At 39.5% G+C, this 21,013-nt stretch overlaps 1 protein-coding gene across 10 annotated transcripts in view; it reads left to right on the top strand.

The window, feature by feature from the left end:
* The window catches only part of LOC133567954 (dentin sialophosphoprotein-like), a 62,877-nt gene that overhangs the window by 32,908 nt on the left and 8,956 nt on the right, over positions 1-21,013 (top strand). For 6 of the 10 annotated variants that reach the window (XM_061919594.1, XM_061919590.1, XM_061919595.1 and 3 more), the window contains 27 exons: positions 1,192-1,248; positions 1,317-1,367; positions 1,456-1,524; positions 1,583-1,651; positions 3,296-3,358; positions 6,177-6,239; positions 6,670-6,747; positions 6,822-6,878; positions 6,952-7,092; positions 7,448-7,525; positions 7,604-7,672; positions 7,745-7,885; positions 9,071-9,148; positions 9,227-9,295; positions 9,364-9,495; positions 9,971-10,048; positions 10,128-10,196; positions 10,269-10,397; positions 12,690-12,755; positions 12,961-13,017; positions 13,112-13,162; positions 13,483-13,551; positions 13,618-13,689; positions 13,756-13,824; positions 13,909-13,950; positions 15,124-15,192; positions 18,349-18,405. In XM_061919594.1, coding sequence (XP_061775578.1) covers positions 1,192-1,248; positions 1,317-1,367; positions 1,456-1,524; positions 1,583-1,651; positions 3,296-3,358; positions 6,177-6,239; positions 6,670-6,747; positions 6,822-6,878; positions 6,952-7,092; positions 7,448-7,525; positions 7,604-7,672; positions 7,745-7,885; positions 9,071-9,148; positions 9,227-9,295; positions 9,364-9,495; positions 9,971-10,048; positions 10,128-10,196; positions 10,269-10,397; positions 12,690-12,755; positions 12,961-13,017; positions 13,112-13,162; positions 13,483-13,551; positions 13,618-13,689; positions 13,756-13,824; positions 13,909-13,950; positions 15,124-15,192; positions 18,349-18,405 — 2,043 coding nt within the window. The remainder of the gene's footprint in view (positions 1-1,191; positions 1,249-1,316; positions 1,368-1,455; positions 1,525-1,582; positions 1,652-3,295; positions 3,359-6,176; positions 6,240-6,669; positions 6,748-6,821; positions 6,879-6,951; positions 7,093-7,447; positions 7,526-7,603; positions 7,673-7,744; positions 7,886-9,070; positions 9,149-9,226; positions 9,296-9,363; positions 9,496-9,970; positions 10,049-10,127; positions 10,197-10,268; positions 10,398-12,689; positions 12,756-12,960; positions 13,018-13,111; positions 13,163-13,482; positions 13,552-13,617; positions 13,690-13,755; positions 13,825-13,908; positions 13,951-15,123; positions 15,193-18,348; positions 18,406-21,013) is intronic. The other 4 variants (XM_061919592.1, XM_061919597.1, XM_061919596.1 and 1 more) reach the window with 4 other exon arrangements.

The raw sequence follows: 21,013 nt of genomic DNA, 5'->3' as shown, positions 1-21,013 counted from the left end.
GTCCACTCCTACTCCCGACTCTGGACAGCCAGTACTTCATCCATGGCCACCAGACCTGTGCCCCCCCTTCACAAGGGAGAGGTGGGCAGCGGAGAAAAGAAAAGAAACGGCAGATCAACTGGTCTAAAAGGGGGGTCTATTTAAAGGCTAGAGTATACAAATGAGTTTTAAGATGGGACGTAAATGCTTCTACTGAGGTAGCATCTCTAACTGTTACCGGGAGGGCATTCCAGAGTACTGGAGCCCGAATAGAAAACACTCTATAGCCCGCAGACTTGTTTTGGGCTCTGGGAATCACTAATAAGCCGGAGTTCTTTGAAGGCAGATTTCTTGCCGGGACATATGGTACAATACAATCGGCAAGCTAGGATGGAGCTAGACCGTGTAGTATTTTATATGTGAGTAGTAAAACCTTAAAGTCACATCTTAAGTGCACAGGAAGTCAGTGCAGGTCAGCCAGTATAGGTATATATGTATATAAAGGTATATACAGTATAGGTATATATGTATGTATATATGTATATAAAGGTATATACAGTATAGGTATATATGTATGTATATATGTATATAAAGGTATATACAGTATAGGTATATATGTATGTATATATGTATATAAAGGTATATACAGTATAGGTATATATGTATGTTTATATGTATATAAAGGTATATACAGTATAGATATATATGTATGTATATATGTATATACAGTATAGGTATATATGTATGTATATATGTATATAAAGGTATATACAGTATAGGTATGTATATATGTATATAAAGGTATATACAGTATAGGTATATATGTATGTATATATATGTGTATAAAGGTATATACAGTATAGGTATATATGTATGTATATATGTATATAAAGGTATATACAGTATAGGCGTAATATGATCAAACTTTCTTTTTCGTGTCAAAAGTCTAGCAGCCGCATTTTGTACCAACTGTAATCTTTTAATGCTAGACATGGGGAGACCCCAAAATAATACGTTACAGTAATCGAGACGAGACGTAACGTCTCGTTGTCGCTAGTGGACAAAATGTAATACATTTTAGCGATATTACGGAGATGAAAGAAGGCCCTTTTAGTAAAGCCAGTGTGAGTTTTGTTCAAAATTCAACGGACTGTAAAACAAACTCTTGTTGCCTATTGTGTCATCAATAAACCTTCTTTTTCGACATTCCAGGGCGTTGATTCTGAGTCGTTATCCAGCAGTGACAGTCGCAATGAGAACCCTGACAAGGTAAGCCATGGCGGTTTTTCACTTTAGAGGCCACCGTTGATGATGGTACTTATGTGCTCTTCTTCCAGGAAAAGGGGGGATTTTTCAACAAGATGTTCAAAAACAAAACTGCCGAAGAGGTGACCACACCGCTAGAAAGTTCCAGTCCTTCCACCAACTGGTAGCACTATTACTTACTGAAGCTTCATTGTAACCTTTTGTCTTCAGGAGCAGGCGCCTCCACGCACTGACCTGTCCGACAGCAGCAACAATTTCTCCGAGAAGAGTGCCTCTGAGGTGAGCTGCTTTTTGTTATCCATATCTTCATTTTGGTCACCGTTGTCGTTTCCCACAGGATAAAGGACGATTTTTCAGCGCCATCCTCGGGAGGAAGTCACCCAAGCTTCCGAAAGAGCCTGAGCAGGTCAAGTGTACGCCGTCCTAAATATTGGGCTGTGCTTTTGAATTTCTACTTACATAAATTACTGGTAAATGTTTTATTCATAAGTTGTATGTATCTCATATTGTTTTCTGCATGGAAAATTATAATTATTCCTTATAAAAATGTTTTGTGTTAGCATTTATAACAGTTTATATGGATTCACATCACTTTTTATGAGGAAAATAGGTTAAGTTTTTTGTACAAGTCGATATTGGTTGGAAACTATCCCACTCTACCTATTTAAAGTGTCTATTTTCCACCTAAATAGTTATTAAAAAAGTCATAAGTTGAAGTGTCCTGGTTAGAAATGTCTGATAATGGCTTTTTTGACGATATTCCGATATTGTCCAACTCTTAATTGCCGATTCCGATATCAACCGATACCAATACATACAGTTGTTGAATCAACACATTTTGATGCCTAATTTTGTTGTGATGCCCCGCTGGATGCATTAAACAATGTAACAAAGTTTTCCAAAATAAATCAACTCATGTTATGGAAAAAAAGTGCTAACATGGCACTGCCATATTTATTATTGAAGTCACAAAGAGCATTATCTTTTGTAACATGCTTCAAAACAGCATCTTGGAATTTTGGACATTTTCTCCCAGAGATAATCCTAATAGCCACTACAACTATGGGAAATACTATACTTTGACTTTCACAAAAAACATGCCTCAAAACAACAGCTACAAAAACACAGCTTCAGTCCAGTAATAAAGTAAACAACAACATAGTCCTCCCTTAGTGCAAGACTGCCTGGCATACTGTATAACAGTTATAATTATAAACTGGGATCAATCTGCCCTGCTCTAATGTATTTGCAGGAGTAACACAAATGGGAATAAGTTGATTGACAACACTAAATTGGCCCTAGTGTGTGAATGTTGTCTATCTGTTGGCCCTGTGAGGAGGTGGCGACTTGTCCAGGGTGTATTCTGCCTTCTGCCTGAATGCAGCTGAGATAGGCTGCAGTGACCCCCCCGCCACCCGGACGGGACAAGCGGTAAAAAATGGATGGATGCTTGTATTGGATCATATATCAGAGATTTTACATGCAAGCCAATACTTGGGGCGGCATAGCTCGGTTGGTAGAGTAGCCGTGCCAGCAACTTGAGGGTTGCAGGTTCGATTCCCGCTTTTGCCATCGTAGTCACTGCCGTTGTGTCCTTGGGCAAGACACTTTACCCACGTGCTCCCAGTGCCACCCACACTGCTTTAAATGTCACTTAGATATTGGGTTTCACTATGTAAAGCGCTTTGAGTCACTAGAGAAAAGCGCTATATAAATATAATTCACTTCACACTTCACTTCACTTGTTTTTTTTTGTGCTGATTTTAAATCAATATATACTACTACTGAAGATAGGTCTTTATATTATCAAATATCACATCAGATATCAAAATTGCACAACAAATGGAAAATTAATAAAGTTGAAAATGTTGATATCTTATAGTTCTACTCTAAAATATAGACTGGTATATCAGAATTGCTACTGTATGATATACAGTGATAAAGTATTAACTGCTGTGGTTTTACCAATTCATCTTTCTCTCTCATAGCATTGCTTGTTCTCAACTCCTACTTTAAATACTTAATTATTTTTCTAATGATATTGGTTTAGGATTCAGAGGAGGCGCTGCACCAAGATACTTCTACTAACGTGGACAGCCTGTCGGAGAACAAGGTAAGTGTCCTCGTGACACCTTGTTACCTTTTGCCCCGCCCCCATTTCTCCACAACCCTGAAACTGCAGGCGTCAACAGAGCTCTGAGTCAACATGACAGTGACTTGGCAGGTTTCTGCTGAGTCAGCGATGTCGGTCACATGACAATTTGTCTATAACGTCACAATTTGTGTACGCACACAATGAACGTTCACATAATGCCTGAACATGTGGGTTACCTGCGCAACCGTCACCATGATGGCTGTTTTGTTGTTTTCCCAAAGGACAAAGGAAGTTTGTTTAGCGAATTCCTGAATAACACGGCCAAGGCGAGCGTAGTGGTGAACATTTTCACGTCATCTCTTCTTATCATCAAACAAGCTAAAGATAAACATGGAATAAAGCTGAAAGTTGAGATATTGTAGAGCAGGGGTCTCAAACTCAATTCACCTGGGGGCCACTGGATGCAGAGTCTGGGTGAGGCTGGGCCACAAGAAAAGTTTTCTTAAAAATGTTGTTGCATACTCCTCAGCATGTCTAGTTGTATAATGAGGTTTCAAATTGTATCCCAACTGTCTCTGTGCAAATAAGACACGTCGGGGTGTCCCTGTGCTCAACAAAGAAATATTACATCTCCAACTTTTCCTGGAATCGTCTTTGCTCATCATTAACCTTTCTCTTCACTGCAGGCTTTGAAATAGACATGTTTGGGGTTGTGGAATATATTTATATTTAGCCCACGCACGGAGAATAATGTTATTTCCGCAATGTGTGTGACCCCGCTTTTGCTCCTTACAGCAACACGGCGGTCGGCGGATAATAGCGGGATAGCGAGCGCAAAAAAGTGAGTGCTCCCGGAGTGTTATCCGGCGTCATATCCAAATACATGTAGTGTTCATCGTGTGAGGCGATGCAAATTAAACAATACAAAAAAACAAATAACAGTTTGAATTGGTCCAGTTTATCGGGGACTGTTATTACTGACGGACAGGTGTTGCAGTGTGACTGCAGCCAGGCACTTAGGAAAACCCTCGTCACCATGGCAACTTGTCTGTCACGTTCACTCATTTGACGCTTTTCGACCAACGCAGGGGTGGGCAACCCAGAACGTTGAAAGAGCCATTTTGGACCCAAATAACACAACGCTGTCAAGAGCCGTTCATATAAAAGTTGTGGGCGGCACTAGGATTAAACTTTCATAATATGGTGGGGGCCACAAAATAACATCAGTGTGTCTGAGACCCCTGTTGTAGAGTATTGTAGAGAATAGTGTGTTCCATTAGTGGGCGTCTTGCTTGCGATCTGCTAACACTGCGTGTACAATTGAAAAGTGGTGCAGACTACCTTATTTGAATGAGGATTTTGCGTGTACAATACCAATGGTTCTCAACCTTTTTTCAGTGATGTACCCCCTGTCAACATGTTTTTAATTCAAGTACCCCCTAATCACAGCAAAGCATTTTTGGTTGAAAAAAAGAGATAAAGAAGTAAAATACAGCACTATGTCATCACTTTCTGATTTATTAAATTGTATAACAGTGCAAAATATTGCTCATTTGTAGTGGTCTTTCTTCAACTATTTGGAAAAAAAGATATGAAAATAACTAAAAACTTGTTGGAAAATAAACAAGTGATTCAATGATAAATGCAGGTTTCTCCACATAGAAGTAATCATCAACTTAAAGTGCCCTCTTTGGGGATTGTAATAGAGATCCATCTGCCTCAAAAATCACATACTTCTAGAAGTACATAGGAGATATGTTAATGACATATAGTATAAATGAAACACAAACGGCATTATAAAAAAAAAAAAACACAAGCAGACACCAAAACGCATCAATTGAATTTGTTCCAATCAGCCCCTTAAGTCACCAAAATTATAAAAGTGTGTTGCTGATTGGACATTTTTTATTTCTGACAGACCATGTAAATATGTTGACACACAAATATGACAGAACACCAAGTGTGTCAGTCTGCACGTACCTGCTCAGTGGCCTAGTGGTTAAAGTGTCCGCCCTGAGATTGGTAGGTTGTGAGTTCAAACCCCGGCCGAGTCATACCAAAGACTATAAAAATGGGACCCATTACCTCCCTGCTTGGCACTCAGCATCAAGGGTTGGAATTGGGGGTTAAATCACCAAAAACTATTCCCGGGTGCGGCCACCGCTGCTGCTCACTGCTCCCCTCACCTCCCAGAGGGTGAACAAAGGGATGTGTCGGATGCAGAGGACACATTTCACCACACCTAGTGTGTGTGTGACAATCATTGCTACTTGAACTTTTGAGACGTGCCAAATATAACGCTATATACTACTCGCAAAACTGTAATGTGTATAATATATTTGCATACTCTCCTCGTGGGCATTTTGACATTCAGCATAAATTCTGCATATTAACGAAGACCGATGCAAAATGGACTGCTTATTCTGCTCATTTTACAGACGCAATCCACTTTGCAAACGTTTAATAAATCAGCTTTGTGTGTGCTATCAAGTTTGCACGTGTTTTAGTACATGCAAACGCTAATTAAATCCGGCCCAAAGTTTGATGAAATGACTTGATGTATAAAATCAGAGGGGAGTTTGTGTTTTTGGTCCACAAGTTGTGTTGCCTGTTTGCATATTAAGTTTTTATAGGTTTAATCATATGAGGTTGAAAAAGCTTGTGACCCTGATGTAATGGCGCTCAGTCTGATGAGGTAAACTTGTTTTTTATGTGTCGGGGATGTTATTCCTGATTCTGTGGAACATTTGTGTCCAGCAGCAGAAGAAGCAAAAATGAGGATGTGGTCTATAGTCTTTCTTCCGTACAATGTACAAATTGTCATTTTGTGTTGCAGGACAAGACTCTGCAGGAGAAGAAGTTGTCAGCCAGCAGTGACAGTTTGTCTGAAGGCAAAGCAGTATGTTGTGTCCTCAATAGAGCTCGTTCTTCTTCTTCTCCTTCTTCTTGCTCTTCTTCTTGTTGTACTTGTTGTTATTCTTCTTCTTCTCCTTGTTGCTCCTGTTTTGTTCTTCTTGTTCTTCTTCTTCATGTTTTTTTTCTTCTTGCTTTTGTCCTTGTTCTTGTCCTTTTTATTCTTGTTGTTTTTCTTCTTGCTCTTGTTCATGTCCTTTTTCATTCTTGTTTTTCTTCTACTTTCGTTATTGTTGTTATTATTGTACTTGCTCTTCTTCTTCTTCTTTTTCTTCTTGGTTTTCTTCATCTTCTTGTTGTTCTCGTTTTTTTTTCTTCTTTTTTTCCTGTTCTTGTTCTTTATTTTTTTTTTCTTCTTGTGAATCCTCAATACTATTGGTTCTTCCTCTCTGAACGTGTCTGTCTTTTGGCATTAGGAGAACGATCGAGGTCTGTTTGGCGGCTTCTTTAAAAAGACCCCGAAAAGAGAGAAAGGAGAGCGGGCAGACTCACCGGTGAGTGTTTGGAAAAGTAAGTCACAGAATGTTTTGTCTTTTAATTGCATTCAAGCAGCGGCATGTAATTTTAGGACGAGGAGACGCTGGCGGCGGGTGCTGATGATCTCGTTGAGAGGAACACCACCAAGGTGACTGAGCAAAGCCTTCAAGGTTGATTGACTTGGTAGTAGTGCATTCACCGACTCCAATATTTCTTTTCAGGACAAAAACAATTTCAGCAGCAAACATTTTAAGAAGCCCCAGAAGCCAGCAGAAGGCGCTGCAGCAGACAAAGAAGCAGAACTGAACACTGAAACTCCAAAATCTGGAAGCTCTGAAAACTTGTCGGAAACTGCTCCCAAGGTATCAAGAGCTTGTTCTTCTTCTTTTTATTCTTCTTGTTCCCAAAGAATCAAGAGCTTGTTTTTCTTCATATTCTTCTTGTTTTTGTTCTTCTTGTTATTCTTCTTTTTCTTCTTTTTCTTGTTCCTGTATTTGTTCTTGTTCTTGTCCTTGTTCTTGTGTTTCTTCTTCATCTTGTTATTTTTCTTGTTGTTCTTGTTCGTTTTCTTCTTGTTCTTGCTCGTGCTATTCTTGTTCTTGGTTTTTCTTCTTCTTCTTTTTCCTGTTCTTGTTATCTATGTTCTTTTTCTTTTTCTTGTGAATCCTCGATACTATTGGTTCTTCCTCTCTGAACGTGTCGGTCTTTTGGCATCAGGAGAAAGATCGAAGTCTGTTTGGGGTCTTCCTCAAAAAGACCCCCAAAGGAGAGAAAGGAGAGCAGGCAGACTCACTGGTGAGTCTTTGAGAAAATAAGTCACAGAATGTTTTGTCTTTCAATTACTCGCATTCAAGCTGCGATGTCCAATTTTAGGACGAGGAGAAGGGCGAGGAGACGCTGGCGGCGGGTGCTGATGATCTCGTTGAGAGGAACACCACCAAGGTGACTGAGCAAAGCCTTCAAGGTTGATTGACTTGGTAGTAGTACATTCACTGACTCCAATAGTTTTTCCAGGACAAAAACTATTTCAGCAGCAAACTTTTCAAGAAGCCCAAGAAGCCAGCAGAAGGCGCTGCAGCAGACAAGGAAGCGGAACTGAACACTGAAACTCCAAAATCTGGAAGCTCTGAAAACTTGTCGGAAACTGTTCCCAAGGTATCAAGAGCTTGTTCTTCTTCTTGTTCCCAAATTATCAAGAGTTTGTTCTTCTTCTTCTCCTTCTTCTTACTCTTCTTCTTGTTTTTCTTGTTGTTGTTATTCTTCTCCTCCTTGTTGTTCCTGTTTTTGTTGTTCTTGTTTTTCTTATTACTTACGTATAAAATACTACACGGTCTAGCTCCATCCTATCTTGCCGATTGTATTGTACCATATGTCCCGGCAAGAAATCTGCATTCAAAGGACTCCAAGCTTATTAGTGATTCCCAAAGCCCAAAAAAAGTCTGCGGGCTATAGAGCGTTTTCATTTCGGGCTCCAGTACTCTGGAATGCCCTCCCGGTAACAGTTGGAGATGCTACCTCAGTAGAAGCATTTAAGTCTCACCTTAAAACTCATTTGTATATTCTAGCCTTTAAATAGACTCCCTTTTTAGACCAGTTGATCTGCCGTTTCTTTTCTTTTCCTCCTATGTCCCACTCTCCCTTGTGGAGTGGGTCTGGTCCGATCCGGTGGCCATGTACTGCTTGCCTGTGTATCGGCTGGGGACATCTCTGCGCTGCTGATCTGCCTCCGCTTGGGATGGTTTCCTTCCTGCTGGCTCTGCTGTGAACGGGACTCTCGCTGCTGTGTTGGATCCGCTTTGGATTGGACTCTCGCGGCTGTGTTGGATCCATTATGGATTGAACTTTCACAGTATCATGTTAGACCCGCTCGACATCCATTGCTTTCGTCCTCTCCAAGGTTCTCATAGTCATCATTGTCACCGACGTCCCACTGGGTGTGAGTTTTCCTTGCCCTTATGTGGGCCTACCGAGGATGTCGTAGTGGTTTTTGCAGCCCTTTGAGACACTAGTGATTTAGGGCTGTATAAGTGATCATTTATTGATTGATTGATTGATTATTCTTGTTCTTTTTCTTTTTCTACTTCTTCTTGCTCTTGTTCTTGTTCTTGTCCTTTTTCTTGTTGTTTTTCTTCTTCTCGTTATTGTTCTTGTTCTTGTACCTTTTCTTCTTTTTCTCGTCGTTATTCTTTTTCTTGTTGTTTTTCTGCATCTTCTTGTTCTTCTTATTTTTTATTTTTCTTCTGTTTCCTGTTCCTGTTCTTTATGTTTGTTTTCTTGTTGTTGTAAATCCTTAATTCTATTGGTTCTTCCTCTCTGAACGTGTCTGTCTTTTGGCATCAGGAGAAAGATCGAAATATTTTTGGGGTCTTCCTCAAAAAGACCCCCAGAGGAGAGAAAGGAGAGCGGGCAGACTCACTGGTGAGTCTTTGAGAAAATAAGTCGCAGAATGTTTTGTCTCTCAATTACTCGCATTCAAGCTGTGACGTCCAATTTTAGGACGAGGAGAAGGGCGAGGAGACGCTGGCGGCGGGTGCTGATGATCTAGTCGAGAGGAACGCCACCCAAGTGAGTGAGCAAAGCCTTCTAGGATGATTGGACTTGATTGTAGGGCTGACTCCAATATTTCTTTTCAGGACAAAAACTATTTCAGCAGCAAACTTTTCAAAAAGCCAGCAGAAGGCGCTGCAGCAGACAAGGAAACAAACCTGATCACTGAAACTCCAAAATCTGGAAGCTCTGAAAACTTGTCGGAAACTGTTCCCAAGGTATCAAGAGCTTGTTCTTCTTCTTGTTCCCAAATTATTAAGAGCTTGTTCTTCTTGTTGTTATTCTTTTTCTCCTTCTTCTTGCTCCTTCTTATTTTTCTTGTTGTTTTTATTATTCTTCTTCTTCTTATTATTATTATTATTCCTGCTTTTGTTCTTGTTCTTCTTCTATTTCTTCTTGCTCTTATTCTTGCCCTTGTCCTGGTTATTCTTGTTTTTCCTCTTCTTTTCGTTATTGTTCTTCTTGTTATTCTTCTTCTTGTTTTTCTTCATCTTCTTGTTTTTACTTCTTCTTCTCGTTATTGTTCTTCCTGTTCTTGTACTTTTTTTTCTTCTTGTTCTTCTTTTTCTTTATCGTTCTTTTTGTTTTTTCTTCTTTTTCCTGTTCTTGTTCTTTATGTTTGTTTTCTTCTTGTTTTGAATCCTCAATACTATTGGTTCTTCCTCTCTGAACGTGTCTGTCTTTTGGCGTCAGGAGAAAGATCGAAATCTGTTTGGGGTCTTCCTCAAAAAGACCCCCAAAGGAGAGAAAGGAGAGCGGGCAGACTCACTGGTGAATCTTTTGAAAAAATTAGTCACAGAATGTTTTGTCTTTCAATTACTGGCATTAATGCAGCAGCATCCATTTTTAGGACTGGGAGGAGGACAAGGAGACGCTGGCGGCGGGTGCTGATGATCTAGTCGACAGGAACGCCACCAAGGTGACTGAGCAAAGCCTTCAAGGTTGATTGACTTGGTAGTAGTGCATTCACTGACTCCAATAGTTTTTCCAGGACAAAAACTATTTCAGCAGCAAACTTTTTAAGAAGCCTCAGAAGCCAGCAGAAGATGCTGCAGCAGAACTGAACACTGAAACTCCAAATTCTGGAAGCTCTGAAAACTTGTCGGAAACTGTTCCCAAGGTATCAAGAGATTGTTCTTCTTCTTCTCTTTCTTGTTCTTTATTTTCTTCTTCTTGTTATTCTTGCTATTGTCCTTGTTGTTCTAGTTCTTTTTGCTCTTGTTCTTTTTCATGTTGTTCTTGTTAGTCTTGTTCTTCTCCTTGTTATTGTTGTTTTTCTTCTTCTTGTTATTCTTGTTGTTCTTGTCATTGTTAGTCTTGTTTTCCTTCTTCTTTTTTTCTTGCTCTCTTTGCTGTTGTTCTTGTCGTTTTTCTTGTTCTTGATATTTTTCTTGTTGTTTTTGTTATCCTCATTACTTTTTCTTTTTCTTGTTCTTGTTTTTCTTCTTGTTATTCTTCTTCTTTTTTTCTTTTTCTTATTATTTTACTTTTTGTTATTGTTCTTTTTTCTAGTTATTATTATTATTGTTGTTTTTCTTCTTATTCTACTTGTTTTTCTTCCTATTGTACTTGTTCTTCTTCTTCTTCTACTTCTTCCCCTTCTTATTTTTCGTTATGCTTGTTTTTTTCTTTTTCCTCTTCATATTTTTCTTTTTGTACCTTTGCGTTCTTGTTCTTTTTCTGATGTTTTAGTTTTTTTCCTGTTCTTCTCTTTCTTCTTCCTTTTGTTCTTATTCTTGTTCTCGTTCTTCTTCTTTTTCTTCTTGCTATTCTTATACTTGTTCTTCTTGTTATTCTTCTACTTGTTAGTCTTCTCCCTCTTCTTTTTTTCTTCATGTTTTTGTTCTTATTATTTTGTTCTTCCTTTTGTTATTGTTCTTTTTATTGTTCTTTGTCTTATTCTTCCTTTTCTCCTTCTTCCACCTTCTTGCTTTTTTTCTTCAACTACTTATCCTCCTTTTTCTTCTTTTTCTTTCTTTCATTGTTGTTTTTCTTGTTCTTTTTCTTGTTTTTCTTCTTGTTCTCCTTATTGTTATTTGTCTTCTTTTTGTTCTTGTACTTTTTGCTCTTGTTTTCGTTCTTTTTGCTCCTGTTCTTTTTCATTTTGTTCTTGTTCTTCTAGTTATTTATTTTTGTTGTTCTTTTTTTGTTTGTTTTTCTTCTTCTTATTATTGTTGTGGTCCTTGTTATTCTTGATTTTCTTCTTTTTTTGGTATTTGTTCTCTTTGCTCTTTTTCTTGTCATTATTCTTGATTTTTATCCTTTTCTTGTTGTTGTTGTTATTCTTGTTCTCCTTATTTCTTTATTTTTCTTGTTCTTGTTTTTCTTTTTCTTTATCATTCTCATTATTTTTGTTTTTTTCTTGTTCTTCTTCATGTTTTACTTTTTGTTATTGTTCTTCTTGTTGTTGCACTTCTTCTTGTTTTTATTCTTGTTTTTCTTCTCATTGTACTTGTTTTTCTTTGTTTGTACTTCTTCTTCCTTGTTCCTCTTGTTATTCTTCTTGTTTTTCCCCCTCTCCTAGTCGTTTTTCTTCTCTTTCTTCTTCTTAATGTTTTCGGTTTTCTTCTTGTTTTTCTCGTTCTTCATTTTGTCCTTATTCTTGTTCTTTTACTTCATGTTCTCGTTCTTCTTCCTTTTTGTCTTCTTCTCGTTGTTTTTCTTCTTGCTCTCATTCTTCTTGTTTTTGTTCTTTGTGTTCTTCTTATTGTTCTTTGTATTGTCCTTGTATTTTTTCTTCTTGTTCTTGTTGTTTTTCTTCTTTTTTCTTCTTATTTTTGTTCTTCTTTTTGTTATTGTTTTTTATCTTGTTCTTCTCCTTGTTCTTCATCTTCTTGTTCTTTTTGTACTTGTTCATATTTTACTTGTTTTTCTTCTTCTTATTCTTCTTATTGTTGTTCTTTTTTTCTTCATCTCTTGTTCTTATTATGTTTCTTCTTCTTGTTATTGTTCCCGCCTTCCGCCCGAATCCAGCTGAGATGGGCTGCAGCGACCCCGAACGGGACAAGCGGTAGAAAATGGATGGATGGATGTATGTTATGGTTGTATTTCTTCTTATTCTTCATTTTGTTGTTCTTGTAGTTTTTTTCTTTTTCTTGTTCTTTTACTTCTTATTTGTTTGATTTTTTTCTTCTTGTTTTTCTATTCCTTGTTTTTGTTCTCTTTTTTGTTTTTCTTGTTTTTCTTCTAGTACTTGTTGTTTTTGTGGTTGTTGTCCTTCTTTTTGTTGTCTTCTTTGCATTATTTTTGTTCTTCTAAAAGTTATTGTCATTTGTGCTTTGAATGTGATCTCAAAGTAATACAGTAAGAGTTTTGATTGTTGTAGTACATCCATCCTTCCATCCATTTACTACCACTTGTCCCTCGGTCTGAAAATATGAAACTGCATTTTGACTTGAAATGTGTGTTTCAGGGGAAAAAAGGAGGTTTCGCTGGCATGTTCAAAAGATCATGGAGCATTGAAAACCTGTTGGATGAGGTCAGTATTCAGCCTGTGCCTCACAGTCCTTCAGAATGTAACTAAAAAAAAAACACAAGTGAGGCTAGTTATGCTTTAATGTGTTAGAGTTTATATAGATTACACACTTGTTCATCTTCAAGGATTTTATTGTCAGCTGTTCAACAGTAGAGGAGTTGCTGCCTGTATGTCTGAAATGTTTTGTTCGCATGTTTTCCCCCTCAAGCAGAAAGGTGGACTTAAGAAAACACCAAAAACATTTGGAGATGACGAGACTGAAAGAGTGAGTTTGAATCGAATGGAATTGAACCTTTGCGGTGGGCTTTTTGGAAGAGAAATTGTCCTTCAACCAAAACATCACAAACACTTTTTTGCAGGAGAAGGAGAAGTCATCCAGTAATGACAATCTGTTTGAAATGCCCAACAAGGTACTGTTTACAAATTTTACTAGATTTTCTTTAAACTTGTAAATGAAAAAACATTTAGTCTATAATGATATTGTATTTTACTTTTTAAAGTACATTTCTTTACATGTTATTTAATTGCTTTAAATTGTATTTTATTTAAAAAATATGATTGCATTTATTTTTTTATATTGTATTTATAGTATACATTTTTGATTTATGTAATGTATTGATTAACACAGTATTTTTCCCTTTTTTAAATGTATGGTATTTGTGCATTTTTTGTATTTATTTTGAGGAAATTAATATCCAACAATAACCTTAATAAGTGCGTTGTTTTCCAGGAAAGAAGCATTTTCAGTACCATGTTCAAGAAAGCTCCAAAAGTAGCCGGCGAGGGCGCTGCTGAGGAGGTGCGTTCACAACGTTTGTGGCGACTCATCATTTCCATTTTGGTTATTATAGTTTTGACTGTGCAGGAGGAAAACGGAGACAAGGAGAAGACGTTATCAATCAGCAATGAAAACCTGACGGACCAAAACACACCAATGGTACAAATGACGTTATTTGTTTTTGTTACCTTTTTGTGACTCAGTCTTTGAATATTTTGTTCTCAGGAAAAGAGCGGGTTTGCTGGATTTTTTAAGAAGTCACCTAAACCATCACCGCGCTCCATGTCTACCAAGGTGACGTCATCTGTTGGTGTTTTTTGCTCCAACAATCCTAAAATAAACATTTAATTGCCTAATGATGTCATCTTTTGCTTCCAGGATCCTCTCAGTGATGCCATGGATATATCTGACAACCTCACAGTAAGTGTAAAGTTGTTTATTTAAACCATTTTCAATGTGTGCAAATCCAGATTAAAGGCCTACTGAAAGCCACTACTAGCGACCACGCAGTCTGATAGTTTATATATCAATGATGAAATATTAACATTGCAACACATGCCAATACGGCCGCTTTAGTTTACTAAATTGCAATTTTAAATTTCCCGCTGAGTTTCTTGTTGAAAACGTCGCGGAATGATGACTCGTGCGCGGGATGTCTCGAGTTGGAGGGGACATATTAGCCCAGCACCACTTGCGGCTAAAAGTCGTCTCTTTTCATCGCGCAGTTACACAGTATTCTGGACATCTGTGTCGCTGAATTTTTGCAATGTGTTCAATTAATAATGGAGAAGTCAAAGTAGAAAGATGGAGGTGGGAAGCTTTAGCTTTTAGCCACACAAACACACGGTGTTTCCTTGTTTAAAATTCCCGGAGGTGAAGCTTTACTATGGATCAGAGCGGTCAAACGAACATGGATCCCGACCACTTGTCAACCGGCAGGTTTCGGTGAGAAAATTGTGGTAAAAAGTTGCCTCATACCGGGGATCTGCGGAGCTTGCGCTGTCCATGCAGCTGCTGTGACTTTGCTCAGACTCTGGCGTCAACACACCCGTGGACACACCCCTCCGACTATCAGGTACTATTTAACTCGCTAAAATACTAGCAACACAATAGAAAGATAAGGGATTTCCCAGAATTATCCTAGTAAATGTGTCTAAAAACATCTGAATCGCTTCCAATGCAATCGCCTTTTTTTTTTTTTTTCCCCTAGTCCTTCGCTATCAATATCAGCCACGAATCTTTCATCTTCGCTCAAATTAATGGGGAAATTGTCGTTTGTTCGGTCCGAATAGCTCTTGCTGTTGGAGGCTCCCATTATAAACAATGTGAGGATGTGAGGAGCCCTCACACGGGTGACCTCATGGTCTGCTACTTCCGGTACAGGCAAGGCTTTTTTTGCGACCAAAAGTTGCAAACTTTATCGTCTATGTTCTCTACTAAATCCTTTCAGCAAAAAAAATAACAATATGGCGAAATGATGAAGTATGACACGTAGAATGGACCTGCTATCCCCCTTTAAATAAGAACATCTCATTTCAGTAGGCCTTTAAATGTATTAAATTACTATTGTGTTGTTTTTATTTTTCTTAAAAGGGCGACATGTCAGGAGATGAACTATTAGGCAGTAATGAAAATCTTTTAGAAGCTGGAAGCACCACAAAGGTGAGAGTACGCATACACAACATTAACCAGGATCATCCAGCTGCGGCCACAAATGGGTGTTCTTCTGCCTGTGGGAGTTCCCGTTTTTGCAAACCCCAACACCCCCTTTTTAACATCTACAGCAGGGGTCTCAAACTCCATTTACCTGGGGGCCACTGGACGCAGAGTCTGGGTGAGACTGGGCCGCAAGAAAATATTTCTTCCACAAATGTTGCATACTCCTCAGCATGTCTAGTTGCATTATGACGTTTCAAATTGTATTCCTTGTGCACCGCAACTTTCTCTGTCCAAATAAGACACGCCGGGGTGACCCTGTGCTCAACAAAGAAATATTGCATCTCCCACTTTTCCTGGAATTGTCTTTGCACATCACTAACCTTTCTCTTCACTGCAGGCTTGGAAAAAGACATGTTTGGGATATTTGTATTTAGCCGACGCACGGAGAATGTTATTTCCGCAATGTGTGTTGTTCCGCTTTTCCTCCCTACAGCAACATGGTGGTTGGCTGATTATAGCCGGGAATGTACCGGGATAGCGAGTGCAAAAAAGTGACGCCTCCCAGAGTGTTATCTGTAGTGTTCATCGTGTGAGGCAATGCAAGTTAAACAATACAAAAAACACATAACGGTTTGATTTGGTCCAGTTTATCGGGGACTGTTATTACTGAGGGACAGGTGTCGCCGTGTGACTGCAGCCAGGCACGTAAGAAAACCCTTGTCTCCATGGCAATGTCTCTGTTTTCACTCATTTGCTACTTCTCCACTAATGCAGGGGTAGGCAACCCAGAACGTTGAAAGAGCCATTTTGGACCCAAGTAACACAACGCTTTTAAGCAGCATTCATATAAAACTCGCTGGCCGCACTAACATAAAACTTTCATATTAAGGTGGGGGCCGTAAAATAACGACTAGCGGTCCGCGTGTCTGAGACTCCTGATCTACAGTTTTAAAATAAGATTCTGCAGTCCATATTGGTTGCGTAGAACTAACGTTTGCAAGCTAAGCCATCTATAGAACGTTTATCCAAATGCTTCTCAATGATTGTCTATTTCTCAAGCCTGTCTGCAAGCACAGACAGACGTCAGCGACCATCAAACTACTGTTTATTAGCCAACTTTCAATCAGCTTGGTCAGCATTTGTTTACCACTATTACATTAAAGGCCTACTGAAATGAGATGTTCTTATTTAAACGGGGATAGCAGGTCCATTCGATGTGTCATATTTGATCATTTCGCGATATTGCCATATTTTTGCTGAAAGGATTTAATAGAGAACATCGACGATAAAGTTCGCAACTTTTGGTCACTAATAAAAAAGCCTTGCCTGTACCGGAAGTAGCAGACGATGTGCGCGTGACGTCACGGGTTGTGGAGCTCCTCACATCTGAACATTGTTTATAATCATGGACACCAGCAGCGTGCGCGATTCTGACCGAGAAAGCGACAATTTTCCATTAATTAGAGTGAGGATGAAAGATCCGTGAATGAGGATAGTGAGAGTGAAGGATTAGAAGAAAAAAAAAAGATAGGGCAGTGGGAGTGATTCAGATGTAATTAGACACATTTACTAGGATAATTCTGGAAAATTCCTTATCTGCTTATTGTGTTACTAGTGTTTTAGTGAGATTATAAAGTCATACCTGAAAGTCAGAGGGGTGTGGTGACCGCCAGTGTCTCTGAGTGAAGCCAAGAAAGTCGCAGCTGCCTCTTTGACAGCTGCTGCAGGAAGAACGACACAAGCTCCGCTCATGTTTACGGTGAGGGCCGACTTATTACCACAATTTTCTCACCGAAACCTGCCGGTTGACATGTGGTAGAGAAACATGTTCGCTTGACCGCTCTGTTCCATATTAAAGCTTCACAACAAACAAAGAAACACCGGCTGTGTTTGTGTTGCTACAGCGGGCTGCAATCCACCGCTTTCCACCAACAGCATTCTTCTTTGACGTCTCCATTATTAATTGAACAAATTGCAAAAGATTCAGCAACACAGATGTCCAAAATGCTGTGTAATTATGCGATTAAATCGGACGACTTTTAGCCGTGAGTGGTGCTGGGATAAAATGTCCGCTCCAACCAATAACGTCACAAGCACGCGTCAACATAAGCGTCAAAATTTAAAATTGCAATTTAGTAAACTAAAGCGGGCGTATTGGCATGTGTTGCAATGTTAATATTTCATCATTGATATATAAACTATCAGACTAGTAGTGGTGGCTAGTAGTGGCTTTCAGTAGACCTTTAAAAACAATAATTTTAAGGAGATAGTTGAATTTGGGGCTTCACGGTAGCAGAGGGGTTAGTGCGTCTGCTTCACAATACGAAGTTCCTGCAGTCCTGGGTTCGAATCCAGGCTCAGGATCTTTCTGTGTGGAGTTTGCATGTTCTCCCCGTGAATGCGTGGGTTCCCTCCGGGTACTCCGGCTTCCTCCCACTTCCAAAGACATGCACCTGGGGATAAGTTGATTGGCAACACTAAATTGGCCCTAGTGTGTGAATGTGAGTGTGAATGTTGTCTGTCTATCTGTGTTGGCCCTGCGATGAGGTGGCGACTTGTCCAGGGTGTACCCTGCCTTCCGCCCGATTGTAGCTGAGATAGGCGCCAGCGCCCCCCGCGACCCCGAAAGGGAATAAGCGGTAGAAAATGGATGGATGGATAGTTGAATATAATAAAGTGCCTGAATTGTTCATAACATGTTGATTGGACACTTCTCTCTGTGGCTCTGCCCTCGTTATGTAACACGTGTTCACGTCTTAGAGGTATGTGTCGACTTACAAGAAGCAGAAGTGTGTATTTGCCGACATTTAATAAACATTGCTAGCTCAGACTAGCACGAACAGACACAACTTTGATGTTATATTTAGATGAATAAAACATTATACAAGTGAGTTGCTTGAAATAAAGGAAATTGCTCAATGCAGTTGTCCAAGAATATACCTCAATTGAATAATAAATACCTGCGACATGAAATTACCAATATGGAAAGAGAAATTACATCATCTGGTGGATGCTGTCCAGCGACGCCCATTAGGCGTTCTTGTGTCACGACGGAAACGCCCAGGCCGCAGCTGGACCTTTCTCACATCCACTAGTGGGGGCTAATACAAGAATTGTAAAGATTGTTATGAATGACTTGTTTTGTGTTTATGTTATTAGAAAAAAGGAGGCTTTGCTGGGAAGTTCAAGTGGACACCTAAAGCCGCTGACAAACAGGTCTGGTTGTCATTAAGAAATGCGAACAAATTGTTATACTGAAAACATTCCTAACAATGTTGTTGTAGCTAACAAGTTTTCATGCTAAATAATCTTCATAATAACAAGCATAACGTGAATATCACTTTACACTGAACCAAAATATAAACCCAAAACATTTATTTTTGCTCCAATTTTTCACAAGTGGAATTTAAAGAACAACATTTTTCACTCGATACACAAAAGACCTATTCCTCTCAATTATTGTTCACGGATCTGTCTAAAGCTCTGTTAGTGAGAACTTCTTGTTTGCCAAGATAGTCCATTTTACAGGTGTGGCATGTCAATATGCTGATAAAACAGCATGATTATTGCACAGGTGTGCTTGAGTTAAAGTTAAAGTACCAATGACTAGGCTGCCCACAATAAAAGGCCACTCTGAAATGTGCAGTTCTATCACACAACACAATGCCACAGATGATGGAGCGTGAAGTAAAGCTGTTGCCCGTGAATTTAATGTTCATTTCTTAGATTAGATTAGATAGTACTTTATTTATTCCGTCAGGAGAGTTCCTTCAGGAAAATTAAAATTTTCAGCACAATCCCATTCAAGTTTAGACAAACATTACAGGGAGACAGAACAGGATCGCTGACGGGTCTGCCGGCTTCCAGTGCCCCTTGCAAAAAAGATGAGTTACAGGTAAACAAGGAGGGGGGGAAATGGGAGAAAAAAATAAAAGATTAAAATCAAATAAAAAAATCGGTTTTAGCCTGGGCCCTGGAGAGGAGGTGCAGACTGAGGCCAAGGGAAAAAACAACAACTCATAACCATAGTACACATCCCTCTTCCATGTGTGTAAGAGGGAAACATCAAAGAACACAGAGGACATTAAAGACATTAAAGCAGCAGATACAAGCAGACACTTCTACATACAGCTATGAATAAAAAGTAAAAGAAACCTATCCACTGTGGTGGCCTCTGCGGTGTTCCACGCCATCGTCCGCTGGGGTGGAGGGAGCATGGCCAGAGACAGGAGCAGACCCAACAAAGCAACCAAGACAGCAGACTCCACTCTCGGCCTGTGTCCAGACCGCATGGATGAGCGAGGATACGTCCAAGGTTTCTCTACCATAAGCCGTCTTTGAAGGCGTTTCAGAGAATTTGTCAGTACATCCAACCGGCCTCACGACTGCAGACCACATGTAACCACACCAGCCCAGGACCTCCACATCAACCACCCGGACAGCTGCTGCAGCAATTGGTTTGCACAACCAAAGAATTTCTGCACATACTATTTGAAATTGTCTCAGGGAAGCTCATCTGCATGCTCGTCGACCACATCGGGGTCTTGACCTGACTGCAGTTTGTTGTCGTAACCGAATGAAGTGGGAAAATGGTCACATTAATCGGCATGTGACGGAAAGGTGTTTTCTTCTTGGACAATTCTCGGTTTTCACTGTTCAGGGCAGATGGCAGACAGTGTGTGCGGTGTAGTGTGGGAAAGCGGTTTGCTGATGTCAACGTTGTAAATGAAGTGGCCCGTTGTGGGGGTGAGGTTATGATGTATGTTGTGGACAACGGACGCAAGTGCATTTTATTGATGGCATTTTGAATGACGAGATCCCGAGGCCCATTGTTGTCACCCGAGACCATCAGCTCATGTCGCAGCCTGACAATGCACGGCCCCGTGTTGCAAATGTCTTTACACGATTCCCGGAATCTGAAAACATAGCAGTTCTTGCATGGCCAGCATACTCACCGGACATGTCACCCATTGACTATGTTTGGGATGCTGTGGATCGGCGTATACCACCTCGTGTTCCAGTTCCTGCCAATCTCCAGCAACTTGGCACAGCCATTGAAGAGAAGTGGACCAACATTCCAGAGGCCACAATCAGCAACCTGATCACTATGCCTTGGAGATTTGTGGCACTGCGTGAGGCAAATGGTGGTCACAGCAAGTACTGACTGCTTTTCTGACCCACCCACACCCTCAATAAAGCAAAACTGCACATTTCAGATTGGCCTTCAATTGTGCAGTAATCATGCAATTATTTATCAGCATCTTAATATTTGAGGTAGGATAGATTATCTTGGCAAAGAAGAATCGCTCACTAAAACAGATTTAGACAGATTTGTGAACCATATCTGAGAGGAATAGGTCTTCTGTGTATCCAGTAAAAGTTTTACATCTTTGACTTCAACTCATGAAAAATGGGAGCAAAGACGAACATGGTGTGTTTGTATTTTTGTTCAATATATTTGAACAACGTTGTTAATGCTAACGCGGTTGTTATGCTTACAAAGACTGTTGTGGTAACAAGTTGTAACGCTAACAAAGTTGTTGATGCTAACTAGTTGTTATGGTAACAAAGCTGTTAATGCTAACAACATTGTTTATGCTAAAAAATATGTCATGCTAACAACTTTTGTTGATGCTAACAAAGCTGTTAATGCTAAAAGAGACATCATTATAACAACGTCTTTGATGCTAACAAAGTTGTTAAGCTTACAAGTTACATTGGTCATGGTAATAAAGTTGTTGATGTAACAAGTTGTTATAATAACAAAGTCGGTTGTGGTAACAAGTTGTCACGGCAACAAAGTTGTTGATGCTAACTAATAGTT

This window comes from Nerophis ophidion, linkage group LG14 (genome assembly GCF_033978795.1).
Source record: "Nerophis ophidion isolate RoL-2023_Sa linkage group LG14, RoL_Noph_v1.0, whole genome shotgun sequence".
NCBI lineage: Eukaryota > Metazoa > Chordata > Actinopteri > Syngnathiformes > Syngnathidae > Nerophis > Nerophis ophidion.
The sequence above is the reverse complement of the archived record's forward strand: the minus strand, read 5'-3'. Positions and strand labels throughout refer to the sequence as shown.